The sequence below is a fragment of the Aristolochia californica genome, unplaced genomic scaffold, assembly GCF_029961685.1.
Source record: "Aristolochia californica isolate CCGP_79_NKW_82.1479 unplaced genomic scaffold, dmAriCali1.0.hap1 SCAF_2, whole genome shotgun sequence".
NCBI classification, from domain to species: domain Eukaryota; kingdom Viridiplantae; phylum Streptophyta; class Magnoliopsida; order Piperales; family Aristolochiaceae; genus Aristolochia; species Aristolochia californica.
Genome location: NW_027181881.1, coordinates 342,537 through 365,188, shown reverse-complemented (window position 1 = coordinate 365,188; position 22,652 = coordinate 342,537). Strand labels below are relative to the sequence as shown.

Below are 22,652 nucleotides of genomic sequence, written 5' to 3'. Positions count from 1 at the left end.
TCGTGCATGTCTCTGTCTTTCCGATTAAGAGACCAGTCAATGAAGTGATCAACTACCCTTTCTTTCTCCTGAACTCTCTTCACTTTTCCTTTTCAGAGGTACAAGCAAATCACCAAACAAACGAATCATCTTTTTTCTCTCTTTAAAACCCACCACCTCCATGTAAATATGATTTTATCCCACTTGAATGTTCTTCCACTCTACCAGTCAAGCCTGAAACGGTCCACTCAAATAATAACTGTCTTGCTTACTTGATTGGAATTTAACTCGATCAAATATTTTTGTGTCTTGATTCTACGTGATTAAACAGCTAATTTAATTAAAATAATCATAGGCACAAATAATTAAGCGAAGACAGTGAAGAGAGGAAGAGTGTCCCTGCATGACTCCCAGACAAGATGAAGCAGTCGTGTGTAAAAGTTTCAAGGATTCAGAAAATCTTGTCCCTGACCACGTCTTTCCTTCTTCACGTGCACCCTGGAGAGCACAGGTTCTTTCCATTACTCTAATCCCCTCGCATATTGTGAAATCGTCCTTCCGACGCCTCTGTGGTGGGAAGTGCAGTCTACTTTCAGCCATTCCAACACGTGAATCACAGAAACGATAATGCAGCCTCTTCAGATGGATTTGTCTGAGTGTGTTTCGTGCTAATTCAAATAATAGTTTAAGTGGGGTATGACAAGATTAGACAATAAGATTAAAGATGAGAGAAGAAAGAGAGAAACCCAGAACAGAAAAGAGAAAATAAAGTTGGCGGAGTGAGGAAGTAGATAGAGGGGGCTTCTTCTTGAGGCTTTCTTTAATGAAAGATGTGCCCCACAAAAGAGAAGACATGAGAATCAACTCAATTCCTGACTCGACCGAAAAAAGGGTTCTGCAAATTAAACCATAGAAGTGCGATTTGACCGTGATTTGGCAGGGTCAAATCGCGTTCAACAAGAGACAAAATCAGGACTAAGCGAACTCGCACGTGTGAAGACATGATTAATCTTTTGTGAATGAGGAACAGGGTGATGTAGCTTGGTCTCAAAGAAGAGGGAATGGGAGGTGTAGAGTAAGAAGAGGATAAAAAATGAAAAGGAAAAGAGGGTGTTGTTCCCCCTATGTAGCTCCCTTTAGACACCTTTCTCTTTGCCCAATGACTTCGGTGCAATGCACTTTGTGTACAGCCCAAGCCACATCCTTCAGTTTGCCTTTCTTCCCCGGCAGCCTGGTCTTCACCGTGAGAGCAATGGATGGTCCTCGTTCAATGAGCCCTCAGAAGCACCGCCGTCTCATTACACTGCTCCCCATCCCCCATACATGGATCCAATGAACCCAATGAAAGGCCAAGTTCACCTCATTTTTCCTTCTTCTTCTTCTTTCTTTCCTTCTTTCTCCTCATCCGGATTCTCCTCTCCGGTCAACCTCGGTGGGAGCAAGCATTTGATATTCCCATGTAAGCATGTCCCATGACGGGTTTCCAAGGGAGAGGCAGGATCCCTTTTTCTGGCTTGATTTCTGTACGCCTTCTCTCCTCTTGGGCATTTAGGCGAGTAGGTGGCGCCTGTTCTGGTGAAATCTTATTTGGAAAGCTTGTATGTCCACTTTTTAGGGCAGAACTGAAGAATGTATAGAGTACGAAGATCTAGAAAACACAAAGATGGGTGCCTCATAGTGGAGAAGCCTCCACGGGACAGAGATTTCTATCGACGTGTAAAGTTGGGTGAAAAAGTAAGGATGGAGATCGTGTAGTTCTTGGGTTTCCCTGCGTCAATGAGAAAGGATAAGATTCATGATCGAAAAAGCATGCACAGGTTATGATTCATGATCGTAAAAGCATGCCAAGTTAAAGATAAAATAGATTTGCCTATTTGAGCGATCAGTGTCTTTAAGAGTCGAGTTGCCTGAGACTAAAACCAGTCTTCAGTCTATACTCTCCTTATACAGTCCCAGCAGTGTCTAGCAGGGGGCATTAATGGAGCTATAGATTGTGGAAGAGAATGGGATTTGCTTAAAATATATATACCAAGAGCCTACCAAATAAGAGACTCTGATGGACTGATCAATCTCCTGAAACAGGGCTAAAGAGACTAAATACAAACTCCTGTTTCAAATATTCTATATACCTTTTTTTTATCACAGCAAATTCCTCTCTAAATAGAACTAAACTTCGGTTTGAGATTTGTTCAAACAGCAAACTCTGGTGTCTTTGAATATGATTCCAATAACTTTAAATATGATTTAATTACATATTATTTTTTAAATACAGCAAAATTATAAAAATGGCCAGTGCAATCCATACTACTAAACACACTTTGGCAGTTTTGATCAGAGTCAAAAATGGAATCTAGAGGTACCCCAATATGCCTCTTTCACAAGAAACTCGAAGAAAAAAAAAACAAAATACAGCTTCTGCAACAGTTAAGGAAGCCTGAGTAACATGGGGCAATCTGTTTCTTGAGTCATTTGTAAGCGTACTTGGCCAAGTAATTTGACACTTGAGCGGCACTCTCATTAGCTCCCTCCACACAACGGCCCAAAGCCACACCGGATACAAAGTTGCCGCCCAGGAATAAGCCTTCCATCCCACCACTCTCAGTGCAGTTTTCGCAGCTTCAAGGAGATCAAGATGACCGATCAAGAACTGCGGTATGGCTTGGGGCCAAACTCTTACACGCAGAACAATAGGATCCACCGAGTTTGAATTTATGAGCATTTTCCTCAGGTCTCGATCCACAGCCTCCACCAGGTTACTCTCGCTCTGCAGCCAACCATAGATCACACATTGGAGAGAGAACATAGAGAACTGCGTATTCCTACTTCGATCATCGATCTTAACTAAGGTCAGTGGTGATTATATGATTTAAACAATACCAAAAACCTAGGGTAGGACTTGGGATTGTTCCAGGAGCTAAAGATATACAAAGTGCACCACGGGGGCTCTTTTTTCTTGATAAGAGTAATATCACTGATGGAAACTGAAAAAGACGGTTCTTTATATACATTGATTGCACTAAAAACATATTACTACAAAAGAGAGTTGAGTGCATACCTTAGAAACATTTCCAGTGTTGGTAGCCCCTCCAATGTAATTCAGAAGCAGAACCCTACCAGGTGGTGCACGGTTAGGGAAGAGTGTTGAGCTGTATAAAGTTCCTGGCAATAACAAGAACAAAAGTTCAAGAAAATTAAATTAAAAACATAAAAAAGGGCACAGAGAGAGAGAGAGAGAGAGAGAGAAATTCTGCAGGCAAGCCACTTGAATGGAAAAGCAATGGAAGGTGTAATATACTAGCAATTTAAAGGCTAGAATCCTTCGAGTATATGTGCAAAACACAACTAAAGCCTATAATACATTAAATCTCTGCTCATCTCAGAACCATAACGAATTCCTATTCCCCTATATTTTTAGTTCTCATAGTGCAATTCACTTCACACTCTGCTTCACAATTGAAAAAAAGAACATTGTGCAACCTTCCTATAACTAACTTATCTCCCTGAAAGACAAAATCAAGAAACTCAAAGATGGGTTTGCTTACCAAAACTCCCGCTGACAAAAAATGCTAATCTTCGAAAGCAAAATAGGAAAATAAGCACATAACATGAAACTGATAAGAATTTTCTTCAAACATAGTACCTAAGGTATCCACCCCTTGACTGCGAGGATGCAATGGGCCAAATCTCTTCAGTTCACCATCTATCAGGCATTCTTCCGAATAGCTTCCTTATGGTATGAAACAGAGACTGCTGCAACTGGGGGGAAATAGATCTTTAAAAGGGCATCTGCAGCAACTTCCTGCCAACAACATGCATAGTGAAATCAAACTATAATATATAAATCATATTATATTACTGATGTAAAAAAGAGTGCACTGAGTTAAGAAATGAAACATACAGAAAGTGGTCGCAACAAACAACTTGCAACATATGCTGGAACAGTCATCACAACACTTTTGGCCTGGACAGAGACCAATCCTTCAGGTGTTTCATATATCAAAGTATATCCACAACCATCCAGCCTTTTAATGCTGAACAGTTTCCAAGATAGTTTAACTTTGTTACCTAATCTGAAAATTAAGCAAAAGTCAGTTAGAGCCCATAATTTTCAGAGAAAATGGGAAAGAATTAGTAAAACAGTGGACATGCAACAGCGATGGCATGTTTAGGATAAAAAACACAAGTAGAAGTAACCAACAATAATTTCTTAGAAACGAAAAAAAAAACCTATTGAGTACCAACTAGGACTGACCGCAGGTCAGGAAAAACACCAGTCCCTGCAACCCTGACAGCGACCATATCCCCATCCCTCCAAGCCTGTTCCTGTCCCTGTATCCCAGTTCCCGTATCCCACCCCCATCCCAATGCTGTCCCTATCAACTTTTCATATTCCCACCTTGGCCCCACAAGTGGGGTTTGGGGAAACCCGCCCCCAACCCAAAATCCGACGGTTTTTTTTACCTGCCCCATTCCAATGCTGTCCCTACCAACTTTTCATATTCTCACCCTGTCCCCACAGATCGGGTTTGGGGAAACCCGCCCCCAACCCAAAATCTGACGGGTTTTTTTACCTGCCCCATCCCAATGCTGTCCCTACCAACTTTTCATATTACCACCCTGTCCCCACAGATCGGGTTTGGGGAAACCCGCCCCCAACCCAAAATCCGACATGCCTTTTTACCTGCCCCTTCCCAGACCCAAGGGGTGAGCCCCAACCCCCATCCCGGGATTTACAGGCTGGGTTCCCAGAAAACCTGACCCCATGGCCACCCCTAGTACCAACAGACTCCATAATAACATACGCTCTAGTGCTATTCAGAACATAAATGGTATGGGTTTGGCAAGCCCAACCAGTTTGATAGCCCTGATATGCATAAGCTAAGCACATGTGGTTGTCTATGCACCAAGTAGACTCTTGGTCATTTTGTTTCTTTTGAATGGGTTCAATCAATATGCATAACTATCCAATTAACAGTCACCATTACTGAGCCTGTCATGTTTGTGAGTCGCTTAGGACGTGTGACATTCTGAGGCATTTCACAGTGAGTATGTCCTATAGTGACTTTTTCAAAATGAAAACAAGCATAGGATCAAAGTTACCTGGCAGATATTGCATTAGGCAGCACAGCAAATCCCTTCCTAAGAGACCTTACAGTCTGGCCCTTTGGTTTTGGCAAACGGCTGCAAATTAACTGAAATCAATGCAATTGGAACATGCTATATAGTCAACCGAAACAGATAAAAAAAGGAATGTTATGTTGAAATTTATTACGGGCCACGAGGTTGCTTGGGACTTCTGCTTCTCTCCTGAATTGCTTTAAAGGTCCCACCAATGATACTCCCTCCATTCTGCTCAAGCTTCCAAACTTTCCCAAATGCTGCTTTCATACTAAGCTTGGAAGGATCACCTGCATAGACCCCTGCAAAAGAGGCTATCTGTTAGAAACACAGTTTCATCAAAGACAAAAAGCTAAGCTACCAATTCATTCAGATCAAATACAAGAATAATTATCAGTTTAGAATGACAGAAACATGTACAAACAAAATATTTGTATACTTTAAATCACAAACCTGAACAAAATGGTTCTATTAACCGTTCAAAAACTTCATCTCCAAGATTATGTCGCACAAAGTCTTCAACTGATTCATCGTGGCCCTGTAATCTTTGTCATACACTATATTATAGCAATTTTTATTAAAAATCTATTCATCATAAGCACACAAATATAAATACACATAAGTATATATGCAAAAATTTCAAGTGAGAAAACTCAGCAGTCATAACCGCTTAGGCCCTTTTAAAAGGGCCACCAAAAATCATCTTAAGCTAATCATACTCATTTGCCGTTCTCCATGAATTGGCAGGCAATGCAAAAATAAAGATTAATGTGCAAGCTTTTGTTTCATCCAATAACTAAATTTGGTAAATTCTTTAGAATATTAAAACAAGGTATAGGATAATCTGACGCTCATCCTTGGTTCCTGTCATGCCCTGTCCGTGGCCCATACCCATGCTTGTTGTACTCCAGGGCATGCACATATATACATGCAAGAGTGTGCATACGCACTCCTATGCGGACAGACTCAAGCACTTTACACACATAAAGACTGAGAGACGTACAAGCATTGACACAAATAGGAAACATAATCTTATAAACTTAAAAATGAGAGTAATGAGGACAAACTGGCGGAGGTGGTCGAATTCCAAGAGCGCCAAATCCAGCTCTTAGCTTTCCCCCAAAGCTCATCAAGTAAAAAACGGCAAATCAGTAGGCTTCACAGGAACAGGTCGCAATTTTCCATTCCATAATACAAAATGAGGAGCATCAGGGTCACCAATACAAGTTCATCTTTTAAGCCACTATCCACCTGCAGTGAGAAGATGTTCCATCCATCAGAGAATATAGAGAGAATGATAAAAATGTACAAAATAACGTGCCTATAGGAGAAACTGCTTTCAAGAGAAAGGGATTTAATCACACTTCAGCTCCTAAATTAGAAATTGAGAAACATAAAAAATTCCAGTCGAGCTGTCGTTGCATTCCCAGATGATCAATAGTCATAGAGAGCTTCAATGAACAAGTGACGTCTCATGTGCCAATAGTGTTCAACATAGAAAGAACAAATCCCTGAAGAATGGAAAAAAACAGTCTCCTACGACCTAGTGAAAGGACCGAAACCTGTACATGATGATCAAATTCCCCGAATGGACATGGCCACAAACTGCTCCATTATCACAAAATTATCCCTTTCACTTTAACGCACAAGGCCTATACTCACAGAATTGATTTAAGAGCGATCAAGAAATGGTATTCAATCACAAAATGTAGCTATTACTACTCGGAGGGTTCCCGTTCAAAACCTAGACAACTAGAAAATCATAAACGCCAACATACTGCTAAAGTCAAAATTGGATCAGACGGCTGGAAACTGTTGGGGCCTTCTTCCCACAAATAACCGTCCCGCTCAACGGTAGTGCTGTTCCCCCCGACGCGATCCCTGGCCTCAGTGACAATCACCTCCCCTGCAACGTCCCCGTGCTTTGTCGCTAGTGCGTGATCAATGCCAAGGCCACTCTAATACCACCTCCGACAACAACGCAATCTGCGGAGTACCCATCAGCGGCGCCGTCTCCACCAGGCGTTAAAGAAGAAATCATGGATTCTTTGGCGACGGGGTATCGTGATGAAAGCAGGCGTTGAGTTTTGGAAGGGAAATTGAGAAAGGGGCTTTGGGCGCGAAATGACCGGGCGGAGAATGGCCGACGGGAGGGAAGCGGGAGGAGCTCTGTCAGTGACGCCATGAACAAAGATTTGTGGGTAACGGTCAGCGACACAGTTATCGTTTGGCTGCGGGATAGCCAGCCTTGATATCGTCGATATTCGTGATTTCGTGCATTTGATTTCTAAATCATAAAAGTTGGAACCTGGTTGTCATAAAATATGACTCCCTCATTCCGTAAATTTTTATTTTTATATAAATATGAGAAGTTGAATTATGTAGTAAATTATGCGATAGTAATTATAAATTAATAACATAACTATTGTTTTATGTGTTTTCGTTGTTGTAATTACTCACATCTTTTAATGATTTAAATTTTTAATTCATATATATCTCAATTTATAAAACTGACCCGCTTAGAGGATACCTCTCCTCTTGACTAGTTAAAAGGAAGAGGAGTACCTCATTGGCAAATTTGCTCAAGTAAATTAAGTTTAAACTATTCTCCTAATTAAGTCGATTCCATTTATTACACTAATTAATCTCTTAAATTAAATTTCTTGCTATTGTTATTAATTTATCGTGTGACATATCTTGTAATGTTTTATTAATATAACAGTATTTAACTAATTATCGTTATTTATTACGTAGGCATAATTTATTATGGTCACTTTATAGTTGCATATATTTTGAATCATGTGACTTAGTTATAATATGTGCTTAGTTTGATGAAAATCCCCTTGAAATTTATTTTTAATTAAATTACATTCTATTTAATAAAGCATTAAGTTTTATATTTAATAAGCAGAAATCTTTGAGTTTATTACGGGTAAATAAAATACGTGATTAATTAAATAAATTATTTTTATTTTTACTAGTCCATTGATATCACTGGTTCAAGAGTCGAGACTTTATAAATCCATATATTTCATTTGGGCTCACAAATGAGCTCGTATCCGGTCCGAACCCAACCGGATGCACTGGAACACACGTGCTAATAGCTGTTTCCGCGGCGCGTCAATTCACTAGACCCGGCTCAAAGCCTCAAAACTCTGATTTCACGCTATTTTCCCGCCTCAATACGAAACCTTCCGAAATTCGACTTCGACGCTTAGCTTTCACTCAGCTCTTTTGGTCTCTTTCTTCCGATTCTGCCACATCGTGAACCCTACAGGCATAAGATCACGATCCTAGATGCAATTCCGAGAGTTCTGTCTGAAATTGAGAGAGAGAAAAAGAAGAAAAGGCACAGCGTTGGAGTTCAATTAACTGTACACGGAAAGTACTGTATGTATGATCGCTCTGCCGGCTTTCTCACCTGTATTGAATAATCTTGTTTCTAGAGTTCTGCTTGTTTAATTTCATATCCTTGGTTAATCTTTCTGGCCGTCGACTTTTAATGTCGATTTTGAAAATTTTCTATTCGTTTGAGCTGGTTAGCCATCGGATTCACTGTAACTGAATGTCCAGACATGTATCTTGAGATGTAGTATGATCATAAATTAAGTCAGATCCAGATTTTGGAAATCGGAAACGGAGATTACAAGATTGGAGCCACAGATTCGTTCTGAGGATTTTCTGAGATGCGAGCACGAAAGCTCTAGATCTGGAGATTTTCCGCGACTACTTCTGTTCGGTTTGGATTTTTCACCGCGACTAAATAGCTCATCCAATGACTTGACTAAATAGCTCATCCTGTAAGTTATTGATGCTATTTCCCTTGACGCTTGGGAAATTTGTATGTCTGAAATTTCTTGGCTTCTACATTTGTAGGTGAAGTTATGATCTCCATCTCAGTTCACGGAAGTAAGAGAACCTACGTAACGTTATCCCTATGGCTAATTTTTTTGTCGTTTGCCGTGGGTCTTATCTGCTTTGGAACTTATTTTATTGGATGGTTTGCTTCTATTGCAACATTTCTGATATTGTGCATAAAGCTTGTAGATGGACATAGATAATTTATCAGTTTGCTAGCTACCGGTTCATATGATTTATCATAGCTTCAGGAACCTCTTTTATGCTTTCAAGTCATTCAAGACAACTTAGCAAGCATTTACAGAACTGCCTTGACGAAAGTTTGACATTGTCGTTTTATTCACAGGAGGAAATGAGTGGTCGGAACATCAGTCAGAGTAGCCAAGGTCTGAAGGTTTCTATTGGGGTTATGCTACAAGATTCTGTAAACGCAACGCCAGGCCTCAGAAAAGAAGATGAAGTTGAACTGCCTCCCACGGAGAAGAAATTCAAATCTTCTCAAGGGAAAACTGTAGAAGAAGACAAAGATGTGGGAACAGCTGAGGGAATGGAATGTGGGCAACCAGAACCCACTCAAGGGCCTACTGGGCGGTTTTCCACGAGATCCTTAAACGCAACCTTAAGAAACAGCGTTCTGATTTCTGCAAAACAGGCACAAATTCTCCAAATTAGTGATATTTCACATGAGAAAGTTGATGGAACCAGACGTGGAAAGAAGGCAGAAAAGAGTAAGAACAAGGAAACAGTGGAAGAATTTGCATTTGCCCGGGACGAGCATGTTACTGATGACGGAATACAGAGAAAAACTGTCACTTACGGAAGGACGACAGGACATTGCACGGACATGAATAAAGTTGAAGGGTTTGCATTTGCTACAAGACATGAAATACTTGCACCGGTTGAATCTATAGGTGCTGAGGGAACGGACAAAACGACGAAGGGAAGCAATCAAGCTCTGAGAATGAAGCTCTGTGAGATACTTGGGACTAACACACAGCAATCCCAGAAAGCGAACTCCCCTACTCTTGAGACGGACATAAGACATTCAGAGCCAGAGACTGAAAGAGTTATTCGGTGTGAAACCATCAAGCCAAAATTGAACTCGGATACAATAGAAACGGATTCTGAAAGTCCAAGGAGAACTGTTAAGCGGCCAGTCACTCGTTCTCTAACTAGAAACAATTGTCCAACCAAAAAGCAAACCAAATTGCGGCCTGAGATAAGACATTTTGGGAATTTGCCACCGTCATTGAGTCCTTTCAAGAAGAATATCTTCACATTTAATGCAGCAGAAGGACAAGCAGGTGTCTCTACTAGGCCTGTTAATACGGGTCCTAACATCTATAAGAGCAAGAAAAGTCAGAATGAGAGATCCAGGATGAATCCACGCAGAATTAGCTATTCTGAAGAAAAGAAACGGCATCTACCCCAGAAAACTGCAGCAAGAGGTAGTAGGTTTGAAGATTTGCCTCAAAGTCTGAAGTCGCCACTGAAAAATCTGGAAAAACAAAAAATGGAAACAAGTTCTCAAGTACATAAAGCGAGAATACCATTACAGATAAACACAGAACTAGGTGATATTTCACCTCAAGCAACAAGAAAGGATGCCGAGCAATATGAGAACTGTAGTGACTCCAAACCAAAGCATGCATGCTCACTAGATCGAACTCCCAGCCCAACATTTGCAATGGATTCACCCATGGCTAGTGATTCCCCGAGAAAATCACAACCAAAAAAAACACTTTTAGGTGTTTCTTCAGTGGAAGAAAGATCCAGAGTAAGAGGGTTTTCCAACTCGAGGACTTCACTTGCTTCACGATCAAGATCTGGAGAAGATGAACATGCAGAAGTCTCTGTATCCTTAGTCTGGGCAAATTTTTGAAAATTCCTGGATTTTATTCCAGGGATAGGAAGCTGCTATGATTAAATTTATTTTGCACTTCTTGTTGGAACTGTCTTACCTCACTCTTATCCTGCTTCACCTTGACAGTAGTTAGGATTGTAGCAGAGAGATCGAATCACCCCTCAGGAGTCCAACCATCATGAAAGATAAAGATGCACAGCAGTTATCATTATCTTTACCTGGAGATGACGATCACGACGGATTGGATGAACCGAATAGTAAAGATTTTTCTATGACAAGTCTCACATTACCTTCTGCATCGGATTAGTATGAACATGCCTCCAAGCATGCTTAGGCCATACACACTTATAACTCTGCTAATATGCACATATTTCGCACATTTAACATGCATACACACAGAAAATAAGAGATCAAATTTGCTAGCACATATAATACCAATGAACCAGTCCCCTCCAGTTACAAGAAAAAGATAAATATTAACCCATTTAAATGGAGAAATTGGTCTTCTTCATTCTTTCCATTTGATTAGAGGTTATTGGTCCCATGTTAATACATATTTACTAGCATATCTAATCCCATAAAATGTTCCATGTTTAAAACATCTTTTTCTCCTTCTCAAGTTCACTTATATTCATTATTACAATGTTGTGCTTCTGGTTTGTCACTTTCCACTGCAAAACGTATGGTGACTCTGTTTTGTTGACCACTGAAGCAGGAGGTAGATACTAGTACTTTAAACAGTGAGTGAGATCTAATACTGTGACTTATACTCATCAACCATACTCAAGAAAATGTGATATATGAGTCTCCCATTTTTGTAGGTGAAGCTGTTACCTACATGTTACTTCAAGTTTGAAGTCTAGAATAATATAATTGACTGCATTCATAACATTGCATTTGAACTATCAAGATGCAAATCAATTTCCATTCAGAATATTAGGGAAGCATAGCCTATTTAACATATAATTTGTGTCCTCTCAATTTGTTTTGTACCTATGTCATTTGTTTTTTCTCTTTGTCTGATTGTTTCTACTCTTGTCATGGGCTGGACCATCTTAGTGTTGTCCATACTACTGTGGTGTCACAAGAAGTTATAAAATACAATTGATACAACTTCAGTTATAAGGTATTATACTATTTATTCAGCATTTTCAGATGAAGATAATACATTGATTCGGGAAAAAGATACACCATACAATTGTATTACAGTTAATTCCCTTAAATTCTCCATCAGTAATTTAGTGATGCCAAAAGAGATTGCATGAATTATCTCATTATATAGAATCCACTCAGATTTCAGCATCTGTCATGAATACTACACTAGCTATGAAGCTGTTACTGACTTGCAGTTCTAAATGCTTCCTGTTTTCTTTTTTTTTTCTTTCGGCAGGTTTGGCTTTTTCTTTGTTTTTCCTGTTAATGCTTGTTTCCTAGATTATTTCTTCTTTAAATGAACATCTAATCTTCTAATTGTTTCTATTGGCAAACATGAGCCAATGTGAACTGACTAGATGCCTATACAGATTTTATGTCGAGAAATTATTAATATAGATTTTTTAATCATCTGCAGGAATCAGAACAACAGGTAGATGGTCTTCAGGATCTGGTACACCTGAAAACTCTCCGCACCTGCTTTATGGCAGCAAAAAGCTCGGCAGCCTAGAAAACACAAAACTTTCCGAGCACAGTCCGTCTTCACCGTTCCCAATGGGCACCTCCAGTAATTACGATGATCATCCACTTTCTCATCTCCGAACATTTTTACTATCATTCGTCTTTATTTAACCTCATTTGTATTGGAATCAATTGCCAGGAAGTGAAGAAATTGGCGGTCTACTAGGGGCGTCTGGTCAAAGCCAAGAAGTTGGTTTGGCAAGGTTGTTACTTTGCCATATAAACTTTTCCTGTCAGTTTACCTTTTTAGTTAATGGTCCCTAGTTCCTGTAAATCATAATTAGAATTTACGTAACGATGTTACTGTGTCAAAAAGCCTCTTAACAGTATTAGTTTCTGGATCTGGTTTTATCGTCTACCTTATTCGATTTTAGATTTTTGTAGCAGATTCATTTCAAGGAAATGATTCTTCCAAATAATGATTCACCAGTGCTTTATTCTTGTTTTGCATGTCAGTGCTATTCATCAACTTGCGTTGGTTTTAGAAAGATTTCAAGCAAAGATGAAAACCCAGAAACGGAAAATTTGCTCTGAGATACTGGCATCTCTCTCCGACAAAATACAGTTGCAGCTACAGAGCGTCGAGTCTCAGATTCAGATGAACGTGTAAGTCTTGTACGCTTAATGGGTTCTGTTGGCGTCTGTTTGCAGAATCTTTTGACCATTATATCTCTTTTCAGGGAGAAATTCACAAGACTCAGCCGATCCAAGAAGAAACGCTTAGAATCAAGATTTGAAGGTATGAAAACGTCACTTGACAAGTTGGCCGGCAAATTCATCATTTTTCTGGCCTTAGTACGACGCTTTACCATTTCTCTACTGACCAAACTTGCCAGCACATGTACTTTTGACTCGATACTGTGTCACGCAAGCAAATCGTTTTCGTGCTTTTATGGAACGAGCGTACCGGCACTCTTATGGCATCTTCAGCGTCCATATCGGTGGATAGGTTATTTATATCTGTATTCATATTCTGGAGGTGCCAATGGAGCTGTTACTCCATATCTGTCTCTGCACTCTGTACGCCTGTAGGATCCGTTAAAGAGTCCATGCCTGCAGGGACCAGGGACCATGTTATCAGTTACTGGCTGTTTCTGTTTAATTAGCAATTTTTGGCAGCTGACCTCACGAGGTGGGTTGATTATTATTGCAGAAAAACAAGAAAGGCTGAAACTTATTCATGGGAAATTCAAAGAACAAGTCAATCAGCATCTTCAGGACTACCAGAGCGCATTCGAAGAGCTTGAAGCTTTCCACATGGAACTAAAGGGAGAAGCAGAAAGACATAGTATGTTCATTTCTCCCTTCGCTAATGCTGGACCTACACAAGGTTTATAATATGATAACTGGTAACAATTTCAATATAGGAGGATACGAAAAGAAGGTTGAGTCTGCTCACGCAGTTCTTTTTACTGTCAAAAGTCAAGAATTATTTATCCACTAAGACACTTTATTCTCTCTCTCTCTCTCTCTCTCTCTCTCCCTCTTAAATTTGAAAGTAAAATCCGGAATGAGTTTTACTAACAATGGATACAGTTACATCTCATGTTTTACTAACAATGGATACAGTTACATCTCATATGTTGGTTGATGTGGTTTGCATTTTTGTTTCTTTTATACGATTAGAATCATCACACAGGAAGCTTCTCTTACAAGCGGAAGAAGCAATACATGTTCAACTGGACAACGCTGAAAAAAAGATGGCCGCTATGAACAAGGCAAGTGTTCATTACCCTACTATCGGTGAACAATTACATAAATCCTCTTTCCCATTCTCTTTATTCGTCAATCTAATTATCTTTTTCAAGAGATAACTCTTTAATTGGTGTTGATAACTGATGTGGCTGTTCGTTACCCGAGAGGTTATGGTTCAAAGAAAAAAAGTAAAGGCTCTCTAAAGAGGAATTTCCATGGCTTTTCTTGACTGTAATATGCAGGCTGCGAGGAAAAAGATGCGAGGATTGAAGCTCGTTTTACAGGAGTGCTTGAACGAAGACGTACTCAGCTGATATTGACGCATTTTATGGGGAGGAGAGAGAAAGTCGATGATGTCTATGTGACAAGCCCTAAAAGATTTGCTTGCCTCCGGAAATCGGATTCACTGCTCGCACCACTGGTTCTGGCCCTCCTCTAGTCCCTTACCCTTACAGCCGACTGGGAAGCCCTTGTCATATCCCGTAACGTAAATATGTAACTGAACCTATCACATCTGATGCTTGTCAGTACTCTCCACTGGAGCGAAAAAGGACAGCTAGCGTATTACCTAAAAACCATTTTATCTTTATTCCAGGAACATCACCAAACCTCATCCCAGCCCCGAGGAGGCCGCAGTATCTGCGACACAGACGCTGCGTCGGGGCTCGACCGCATACGATCGCCACGGCATTACACATTTCGTATCTTTTTATCCTTTACACATTCCGATCTTTTGGCGAGAACCAAATTCGAGTTGAAACCAAAATTATTTTGGTTCTTGTTTGCTGCCGGGTTGAATTTGATTCTGTGCGACGAACTTGGATTCAGTTCGAGTTCACCCCCACCATGCAACAAAAGGTGGGTAACATAATGAGCCATACCGTGGACCCGGGATTCGAATATTACTACGTGTCAATTTCCTGTCTTCGTAATTCACACGGTCGGAAGTAGGGATGGCAACTGTGATAGTATTGGATCGGTTGGGGAAAAACAAACCCCGTGTCTTCGTCATTAAACCTTTTTCCTGGCGTAAATTTCTAACTAAGATTTGGTTTTGAACATTATCTTCCTGAATTCTATCCTTACAAAATTTATATTGTCTCTGCCATGTTTGTCTGTCTTTACGCTAATACTCAATCGTGGCCCTCATCTTACACTTTTCATTTTTTAACAACATAACAATAAAATTATTATTTGTTACAAAGCTAAAATATTGCAATATATGGCGAAAATTATTGGCATATATGTCCGTGTATTCGTTTTATATTACTCCAGGCTCATATTACGTTTTTTGGGATTTCCCATATTCGAACTGATTTGTATAAGTTTTTCAAGCTCTCTTTTTTTTTTTTTTTTTTTTTTTTAGTGTCTTATGGACTAAGGATGTCTTTCTCGTATTCTTGGTGAAAGATAGCCGTAGATCTTGTAGGTGAGAGCAATCTTTTTTCTTTCTTCTCACTTGATGCGGTCAGAGGCGGGCAGCGTCGGCAAAAACTTTCAAAGGAATTAATGGTACGCTAGACTCTCGCTGTTAGCATCCTTAAACATCAGATTTCAAACTTTTACGACGATTTGCATTAAGCGAAAAAATCTTTTGTCACTACGTCAGTGACGTTGTTTTTGAACCAAAGTGGGCACCCCACTCCTATCCTGTACCTTCCGCAAAAGCTCGGTACTGTTCAAGGATAGCGACCCTTTTGGGTCCCAAAAACGAATGATTGATCCACTCAGTTCAAACAAACTGTCGCCGGAGCGATTCTCCCGGCGCTCGGCTCTCACAATGCGGAGGGCCCATCTCCTCCTTCTGCTTGTACAAGTGCCTCGCTCTTTCACCTGCAAATGCATGCACGTGAACTGCACGCGACCCCCCCACATTATGTGCCTCTGCTTCCTTTTTCCTCAGCTTTTGTCCTTGAAGCGTGACAATGATCGAACTCGGAGGTCGTCTTCTCCTCAGTTCCCACTCTCTCAGCTGGGAAGCTACTACCCGCAATGGAGTAAACATGTGGAGGTCTTTAGTGAAACATATTCGAGCGAATTTCTCTTAGGGGGGGTTAGTGCCCCAAAGTGGATTCTTGAAGATCAAGTCATGTCCAACATGAAGATCATGTCATGTCATGTACATGAAGATCAAGTAAGAATTTGTGTTAGTGTTGACGACTTCATGTGCACTGGAAAACAGTTTCCAGTGTTAGTACCCCAACATGAGAAAAACATAAAAAACAAGAGAATTTCTAAACCTTTACAGTGCACTTAATTACAACATAATCCTTAAACCCCAAATTAGGTAAAACAACCATTATTACTACACGAATAAGTTATTGAAAGTATAATTAAATATACTAATATATTTATTAATTGAATTAGATATTTTATTGTACATTAATATGGTAATTACACGAGCCAATGAAATACGTATATGATTAATTACAAATAATAAATAAATAACATTATAAATAAAAAAACAAAAGTAATACATTAAGTTATTAATTTATTAATAACATATGATATATTTTAACCTAAAAATGAATAATTTAAGAGAAAAAATTGATCTAATCATAACTTTAACACACTATATATTTGTACATAATATATTTTATGTATTATTAATTAATAATATATTATCACAAAATTTAAAACCATTGGTTTAATTAACTATAACAATCGGATAATTATGCCAAAATAATTTATCAAATATTTATTTTAATAATATTTTAATTATAACTATTAAATCACTATTTTAATATAGTAATTGTAAAATAAAAATAATAATTTTATAAATAAAAATAATTATCTTATAAATAAAAATTATAAAATAATAATTTTTATGAAGATAGTTTAATTTTTCCTAACTTAGGAAAAATTAAACATCTTCGTCTTCCTCAGCAGCGAGCCAGCGGGGCGATGGCGACGGGGCCGGGAAAGGCAAAGGCAATGGCCGACGACGGCGGCGGGGGGCAATGCCGACAGAGGCGGCGCTCCGACGGTACGCCGAGAGGGAGAAGAGAGGGAGGCCGAGAAGCTCTGCAAATGTTTGACCTCCCGTGCTTTGCGGGAATGAGAGAGGGCTGCGGAAATGAGAGAGGGAGCAGAGAATGAGAGAGGGCTGCGGAAATGAGAGAGGGAGCAGAGAATGAGAGAGGGTTGCGGGAATGGAGACGAGAGAGGGCTGCGGAAATGAGAGTGGGAGCAGAGAATGAGAGAGGGTTGCGGGAATGGAGACGAGAGAGGACTGCGGGAACGGAGAACGGAGACGAGAGAGGGCTGCGGGAACGGAGACGAGAGAGGGCTGCGGGAAAGGAGACGAGAGAGGGAGCAGAGAAAGAGAGAGGGCTGCCGGAATGCAACGGCAGAGAGGGTGTGCGGCAGAGAGATCCCCGAGAGACAGCCCCGCGAGAGAGTCATGTACATGATTCTCAAAATCGGGCGGAAAGCACTTTCCGCCCTTTACTCTTGAGACATGAACTCTTGATTCATGTATATTCATGTACATGACATGAATTTGGGTGTTCCCTAACGACATCAGGACATGACCTGCGTAATGCGCATGAAGATCATGTCCTGAGTCATGTGCACTAACCCCCCCTTAGGTACTCCTGTCCTTCTTTCTTTTTCTTCACCCTTCCCAGGCGTTTCCAGGACCAGACACTCCCGTCGCTTTCCTCGGGTCCAAACCCATACACAAGATAAGGAAGATTAGACATTCGGCCAACTCAATGATTTACTTTAATGGAGGTCAATTCTTCTGTTCCTAGAATCGAATCCCCACTTTTCAACCATTATCTTAATCACTTTCTTGAATGGAGTAATTGGTTGCGTCTCCTCCAACACAAAAAACTCCAACAATCATGCCTACCCACATACTGGTAGAAAAATCATCTGCGATTTTCTCTTTCTACATCCTATTGTTTTTATTTAAAATCCCAACACACCAAACCTCATCCCAGTCTTATTATAATACTATCTTAAAGGGGGTGAGAGTTTTAAATTATCTGATCTCTCTATGTTAGATAATGGCCTGAACCATATAATACAGCCACTTGGTCTTATATTATTACTCTGGACACTTGTAGTCACAGGCCATTGGATGGGAAGAGTGGTTGACACTTGTATCATCTAACCCAAGTTAACAGTGAGGGAACAAGAAATAAAAGCGAGTTCGAAGAAACGAACCATGGTTTGGAGTCTGGATTGAGGGAGGCGGAGAGCTGTTTGTATTGGGTTGGCTTGACCTCAACAGTCTGAATTGTGGCTTTTGAAAAGCTTTCGCAGGCTCGCCTGAGGAGTTATAGTTGAACTTTCACCATCTCGAGAATTTCGTCTCAGTGAATCGGAGACAGATACGTCTACTTGAAAGTTGCGAAGACCCATTTGACTACTTTTTGAATATCACTGAAGGGCCGTGGTGTTGGAGTCTTTTGAGTTCAGTTGCGTTATAGCGTTTCTGGGTATTGGAAATAGTGCCGGCGAAGTGGGACTTTGGTGATTTGCCGGTTTTCTCGTCCGTGGCTTTGGAAGACTGAAAGGGAGCGAGCCGAAGTTGGATCTCTCTCGATAAAAGATTTGTTTGGCTGTTTTCTTTTGGTGAGAATATGATGCATTTGGTTGATGCTGTCTCTGAACACGGGTTACTGAAATGAGCCTGTTGTGGATGTTCACCGATTTCTTTCTGTTTCTTTAAGGTTGAGGCGGAAGTTGTTCTATCGAATGGAAGCATTTGCGCAGATTTAAGGAAGGCTTCGGTGCATTCCGGCTTAAACTCCTCTTCTGGTTTAAGGAACGCAAAGAAGGAACTTCTTTTACTGAAGTTTTCTGAAATCTTACTGTCATGTTGACTTCGGATATTTTAGTCCCTGCAAGTTGATTCCTGCGGAAACGGTTTTAATTTCATTTATTACTGTGCTGAGAGGAGAATTTTTTTGCCGAGACTCAAGAAGCTCCCCGTGTGAAAGGAGGCTTCTTTTTACAGAGGTTGTAAGGGATCTGGCGGTGCTTTCTTATGGTTCGATTAAGTTTTGTTGAATGAGATATCTGGAAGGTTGGGTTTTAGAATCCAGGGTATGGAGAGCTCGAATCATGGCTACATTTAAGTAATGGAGCTTGACTGAAAAACTCCGTTCCTAGTCTCTTTTCGCCATGCCTCTCTCCGAAATTCATCAGATTCCAAAGCGGAGGCAGGAACTGAATCAATCCAGAACAACCAGTCGCTCCTCCAATCTCCCTTTCGAGTGAGTTCCAAGCCCATGTTCTCAATTTTCATCCTCCCAATTACAGTTTCATAATGTCTTACGTTGTCATCTTCTTCCTGTTTGTCTAATGGTAATACAGGGCGGAACATGATTTCGTGGAGCGGTTGTGCGAGAATGGTCAGATTATCATGCAGGATCAATTCGGTAAAGCTAGGAAAAACTCTTCTTTGACAACCATTAACTCTAATCCTTCTAAAGCATTTGAAAAAGAAGTAGGTGATCATGTTCTTCCGAAAATTGGGAGGTATGAAAGTAATCTGGAGTCTTCCACGAATGAACTTTCCTCATCTGGTCATATTGGTCTGGTTCAAGAAGACGATATGGTTCCTTCGTTGCGTTACCCGGTTGAAGATTCATTACAGAAGGATCATTGCTCGGACTTTTTAACTGGTATGGCGAGGATTAATATGAATTCATTCTCAGCACAAAACAGTGTTGTACCAGTTGACCGAAATAGAAATTACAGTCAAGTAGTTAAAGGGAATTTATTAGTTCGTACGAACAGTGGAGCGAACTTAGAACAGGGGAATTCATCTAAAATCATCAATGGCGGTTCTGCCGGCACTGGAATGAGGAGCAGTCAGTTATTTTACTCGTCCCAGTCTTCTGTTCCTGTTCCTGTTCTTAATTTCACGACTGCCAGCAAGGTTTCCGATCAAACTCATGCAAATTCAGTCCAAACTGAACCTAATTCTTCTGCTCCAATGCAGACCGTTGCTGCACAGAAGAAAGATCCTAAGCCTATGCTGCCTAAGAACGGCTCAGGTGTAATGAACTTTTCTCACTTCTCAAGACCTGCTGCTATTGTTAGAGCCCATCTCCAAAGCGTGGACAGATTGAAAAGTGATGAAAGAGTAAGGCTGTCCAAACCCCCTACTTGTGACATCCCAAATGAACTTTCTCTGGGAGAATCTACTGGTGGGAGAAGCACCGAGAGAGATGTGGCTCAACCCCCTTCCATTCAAGCCAAGGTGGATTTGGAAAAGTCTTCTATGAAGTCTCTTCCAGGGTACATGTTGGGCTACCGATCGGAGGATATTTGCCAAGAAGATCCATCAAAGAACAACAAAAGTGGATCACCCGCTCAAATTCCAAGCCCAACTTCAAGTTTTACTGCAAGTGTTGCGACGAAGAAGGTAGAGAATGGAAAAGGTGTGGAGCCTGTGGTGGCATCCTCTTCTGTATGTTCAGGTGGCAATAGTGCTGGAGCAGCTCCAAATGATCCCAAACATGGGCTCAAGAGAAAAGGTCGTGAAGTGGAAGAATCTGAATGCCACAGCGAAGTAAGAGTAGTACTTTCACACATTTTTTTATGTTTAATTTCCTTTTTACGTTCCACATTCATTGTTTTCTTGATGCTGTTTCAGGATGTTGAAGATGAGTCTATCGAAGCTAAAAAATCGACTTCTGGGCAGGCCTCAAGTGCCAAGAGGAGTCGAGCTACAGAAGTGCATAATTTATCTGAAAGAGTGAGCTTGATAAATTTTAAATTTGTTGAAACTAAAATTGGCTTTTTTGAGTTTGGGTTATGGAGTTCATTGCAGTCCTTTTGTGTGTGCAGAGACGAAGGGACAGAATCAATGAGAAAATGAAGGCACTGCAAGAGCTCATTCCTAATTGTAACAAGGTCCATATTTCAATTAAATTGCATCTTGTTGTAATTTATCTGATCTAACCTTCTGATGGATGGATTCTACCAGGTGTTTCATGTTGAGGATTATAATATTTTTAACTTTTCTTTCTGTTATAATGAAGGTGGACAAAGCTTCAATGCTAGATGAAGCCATTGAGTATCTAAAAACTCTGCAACTCCAACTACAGGTAATATATCACACATCATTTTTTTCTTCTCTACGTTCAATGATTGTGCATGTTTTATTCTTAGCATTTAAAGTTTGTTCATTTATCACAGTTTATGTCGATGGGAGCGGGACTGTGTATGCCTCCCGTGATTCTACCCACAGGGATGCCACCAATGCAAATGCCTCACATCCCTCACTTCTCACCAATGGGAGTTGGAATCGGGATGGGCATGGGAATGTTCGACATGGGTGGGACATCAGGTCGTCCTCTCATTCCTGTGCCTCCCCTACCTGGGGCTCAATTTCCTTGTTCATTTATTCCAGGATCATCAAATTTGCAAAGAATGCCTGGTACTAGCCTACAAATGTTTGGTATACCAGGTCAAGCATTTCCCCCTATTGCACCTTGTGGTCCCTTTATTCCCTTGTCCGGCTTCACCGGGAAGGTAGCTTTAGCACCTGATATGTTAGGTGCTTCTAGTGCCCCTCTTACTGATTCTTCAGCTCCACCTTCAAGTTCGAAAGATTTGATGCACAGCGTAAATGTTCTAGCACCAAATACCATTAACGGTGTTTCCTCACATATTCCAGCCTCAGCTCAGGTAATACATATCCTTGACCTGTTTCTCCATTTGGTTATTTTTGAGTAAACAAGTTTATTAAATTGCTTCTAAATGATGGTCAGCCTAGAAAAGACTGCATCGAGCAGTCAGATTTGGTGGAAGGAAGTAATCCAACGTCCCATGCTACTGGTAATGGATGCATCGATAGCATTAGTGGAAATGGCCTTTCTTCTAATTTGACCAACAGTAAGTACATAACCGTTTCTTGAAATTTTCCTTCTCCTGTTACTTCAAACAAGTACTATGAACTAAAAATAATTCTCTTATTACAGGCTTTAATTGCTGACAATTCGGTGTATTTCTCAAGACTGAGATGGTTGCTTCTCATTCAATTTATTTGTTTACACTGAACAAATTCAAAGCGTACGTTTCTTTGGAGGAGACATGCTGCGAGAGGAATCTTGATCTTAACCAGACAAGTTCTCTAATGGCAATGATTTTTCGATGAAGAGTGGCTCAGTTTTTTGCCAGTTGCAGCTTCAATGTAGCGCGGTTGCAGTTAGCTGACATAATTGGATGTTCTATCATCACATCTATAAGCATTTCATTGACAAAAGGAGCTGTATTTCTTCGTTATTGAATTTCTTTAGTTAATTCCAAGTATTTTGTGTCACTGTCTCATTCAATTCCGCATTTTGCCTTCAAGCTTTGGGTTTTCTTTAGCATCAGTGAAGCTAAAGATTTGAATAAATGGTTCAGAGTTCAGACCCATGACAGTATTGAGGACGAAAGGGGAACTGTATTGTGCAAGCTCCACAATTAAGGCTTCTTCACATAAAACAAAAGCTCT

The 22,652-nt window shown here is 40.3% G+C and overlaps 3 protein-coding genes across 6 annotated transcripts; 2 read left to right on the top strand and 1 right to left on the bottom strand.

Annotated features, from left to right (window-relative positions):
* Positions 1 to 2,345: 2,345 nt before the first annotated feature.
* On the bottom strand, positions 2,346 to 5,647 carry LOC137956238 (protoporphyrinogen oxidase 1, chloroplastic-like; the record flags this gene model as incomplete). The annotated part of the gene is given in 9 exon segments (XM_068803629.1): positions 2,346 to 2,581; positions 2,584 to 2,743; positions 3,035 to 3,138; positions 3,620 to 3,694; positions 3,697 to 3,778; positions 3,878 to 4,049; positions 5,080 to 5,160; positions 5,252 to 5,399; positions 5,551 to 5,647. Coding segments are annotated over 9 exon segments (1,056 nt in total), but the record flags the coding sequence as incomplete, so codon positions are not given.
* A 2,695-nt stretch (positions 5,648 to 8,342) lies between these two features.
* Positions 8,343 to 14,918, top strand: LOC137956547 (meiosis-specific protein ASY3). 3 transcript variants are annotated; one of them, XM_068804088.1, is made up of 10 exons: positions 8,343 to 8,487; positions 9,302 to 10,810; positions 10,953 to 11,076; positions 12,390 to 12,539; positions 12,633 to 12,696; positions 12,950 to 13,099; positions 13,174 to 13,232; positions 13,647 to 13,781; positions 14,120 to 14,211; positions 14,431 to 14,918. In XM_068804088.1, exons 2-10 carry the CDS (start codon positions 9,308 to 9,310, stop codon positions 14,500 to 14,502), a joined length of 2,349 nt encoding a protein of 782 aa, XP_068660189.1. In that variant the 5' UTR covers positions 8,343 to 8,487; positions 9,302 to 9,307; the 3' UTR covers positions 14,503 to 14,918. The 3 variants fall into 3 exon arrangements, with proteins under 3 accessions (XP_068660189.1, XP_068660188.1, XP_068660190.1); XM_068804087.1 differs by having other exon boundaries at positions 8,343 to 8,491; XM_068804089.1 differs by lacking the exon at positions 8,343 to 8,487 and adding an exon at positions 8,846 to 8,897.
* A 3,636-nt stretch (positions 14,919 to 18,554) lies between these two features.
* LOC137955903 (transcription factor PHYTOCHROME INTERACTING FACTOR-LIKE 15-like) lies at positions 18,555 to 22,555 on the top strand. 2 transcript variants are annotated; one of them, XM_068803112.1, is made up of 9 exons: positions 18,555 to 18,772; positions 18,871 to 19,416; positions 19,517 to 20,720; positions 20,805 to 20,906; positions 20,999 to 21,064; positions 21,193 to 21,258; positions 21,350 to 21,841; positions 21,925 to 22,048; positions 22,135 to 22,555. In XM_068803112.1, exons 2-9 carry the CDS (start codon positions 19,325 to 19,327, stop codon positions 22,146 to 22,148), a joined length of 2,160 nt encoding a protein of 719 aa, XP_068659213.1. In that variant the 5' UTR covers positions 18,555 to 18,772; positions 18,871 to 19,324; the 3' UTR covers positions 22,149 to 22,555. The 2 variants fall into 2 exon arrangements, with proteins under 2 accessions (XP_068659213.1, XP_068659212.1); XM_068803111.1 differs by having other exon boundaries at positions 18,555 to 19,416.
* The last annotated feature ends 97 nt before the right edge of the window (positions 22,556 to 22,652 follow it).

What these genes read in the sequence shown, in the direction of transcription:
- LOC137956547 (XM_068804088.1), top strand. Translation starts at nt 9,308, where the DNA reads ATGAGTGGTCGGAACATCAGTCAGAGTAGCCAAGGTCTGAAGGTTTCT. An exon ending in CGGATTGGATGAACCGAATA is followed by an intron (nt 11,077 to 12,389) that starts GTAAAGATTTTT and finishes AATCATCTGCAG; the next exon opens with GAATCAGAACAACAGGTAGA. An exon ending in CAAGAAGTTGGTTTGGCAAG is followed by an intron (nt 12,697 to 12,949) that starts GTTGTTACTTTG and finishes TTTGCATGTCAG; the next exon opens with TGCTATTCATCAACTTGCGT.
- LOC137955903 (XM_068803112.1), top strand. Translation starts at nt 19,325, where the DNA reads ATGCCTCTCTCCGAAATTCATCAGATTCCAAAGCGGAGGCAGGAACTG. An exon ending in TCCTCCAATCTCCCTTTCGA is followed by an intron (nt 19,417 to 19,516) that starts GTGAGTTCCAAG and finishes ATGGTAATACAG; the next exon opens with GGCGGAACATGATTTCGTGG. An exon ending in AATCTGAATGCCACAGCGAA is followed by an intron (nt 20,721 to 20,804) that starts GTAAGAGTAGTA and finishes ATGCTGTTTCAG; the next exon opens with GATGTTGAAGATGAGTCTAT.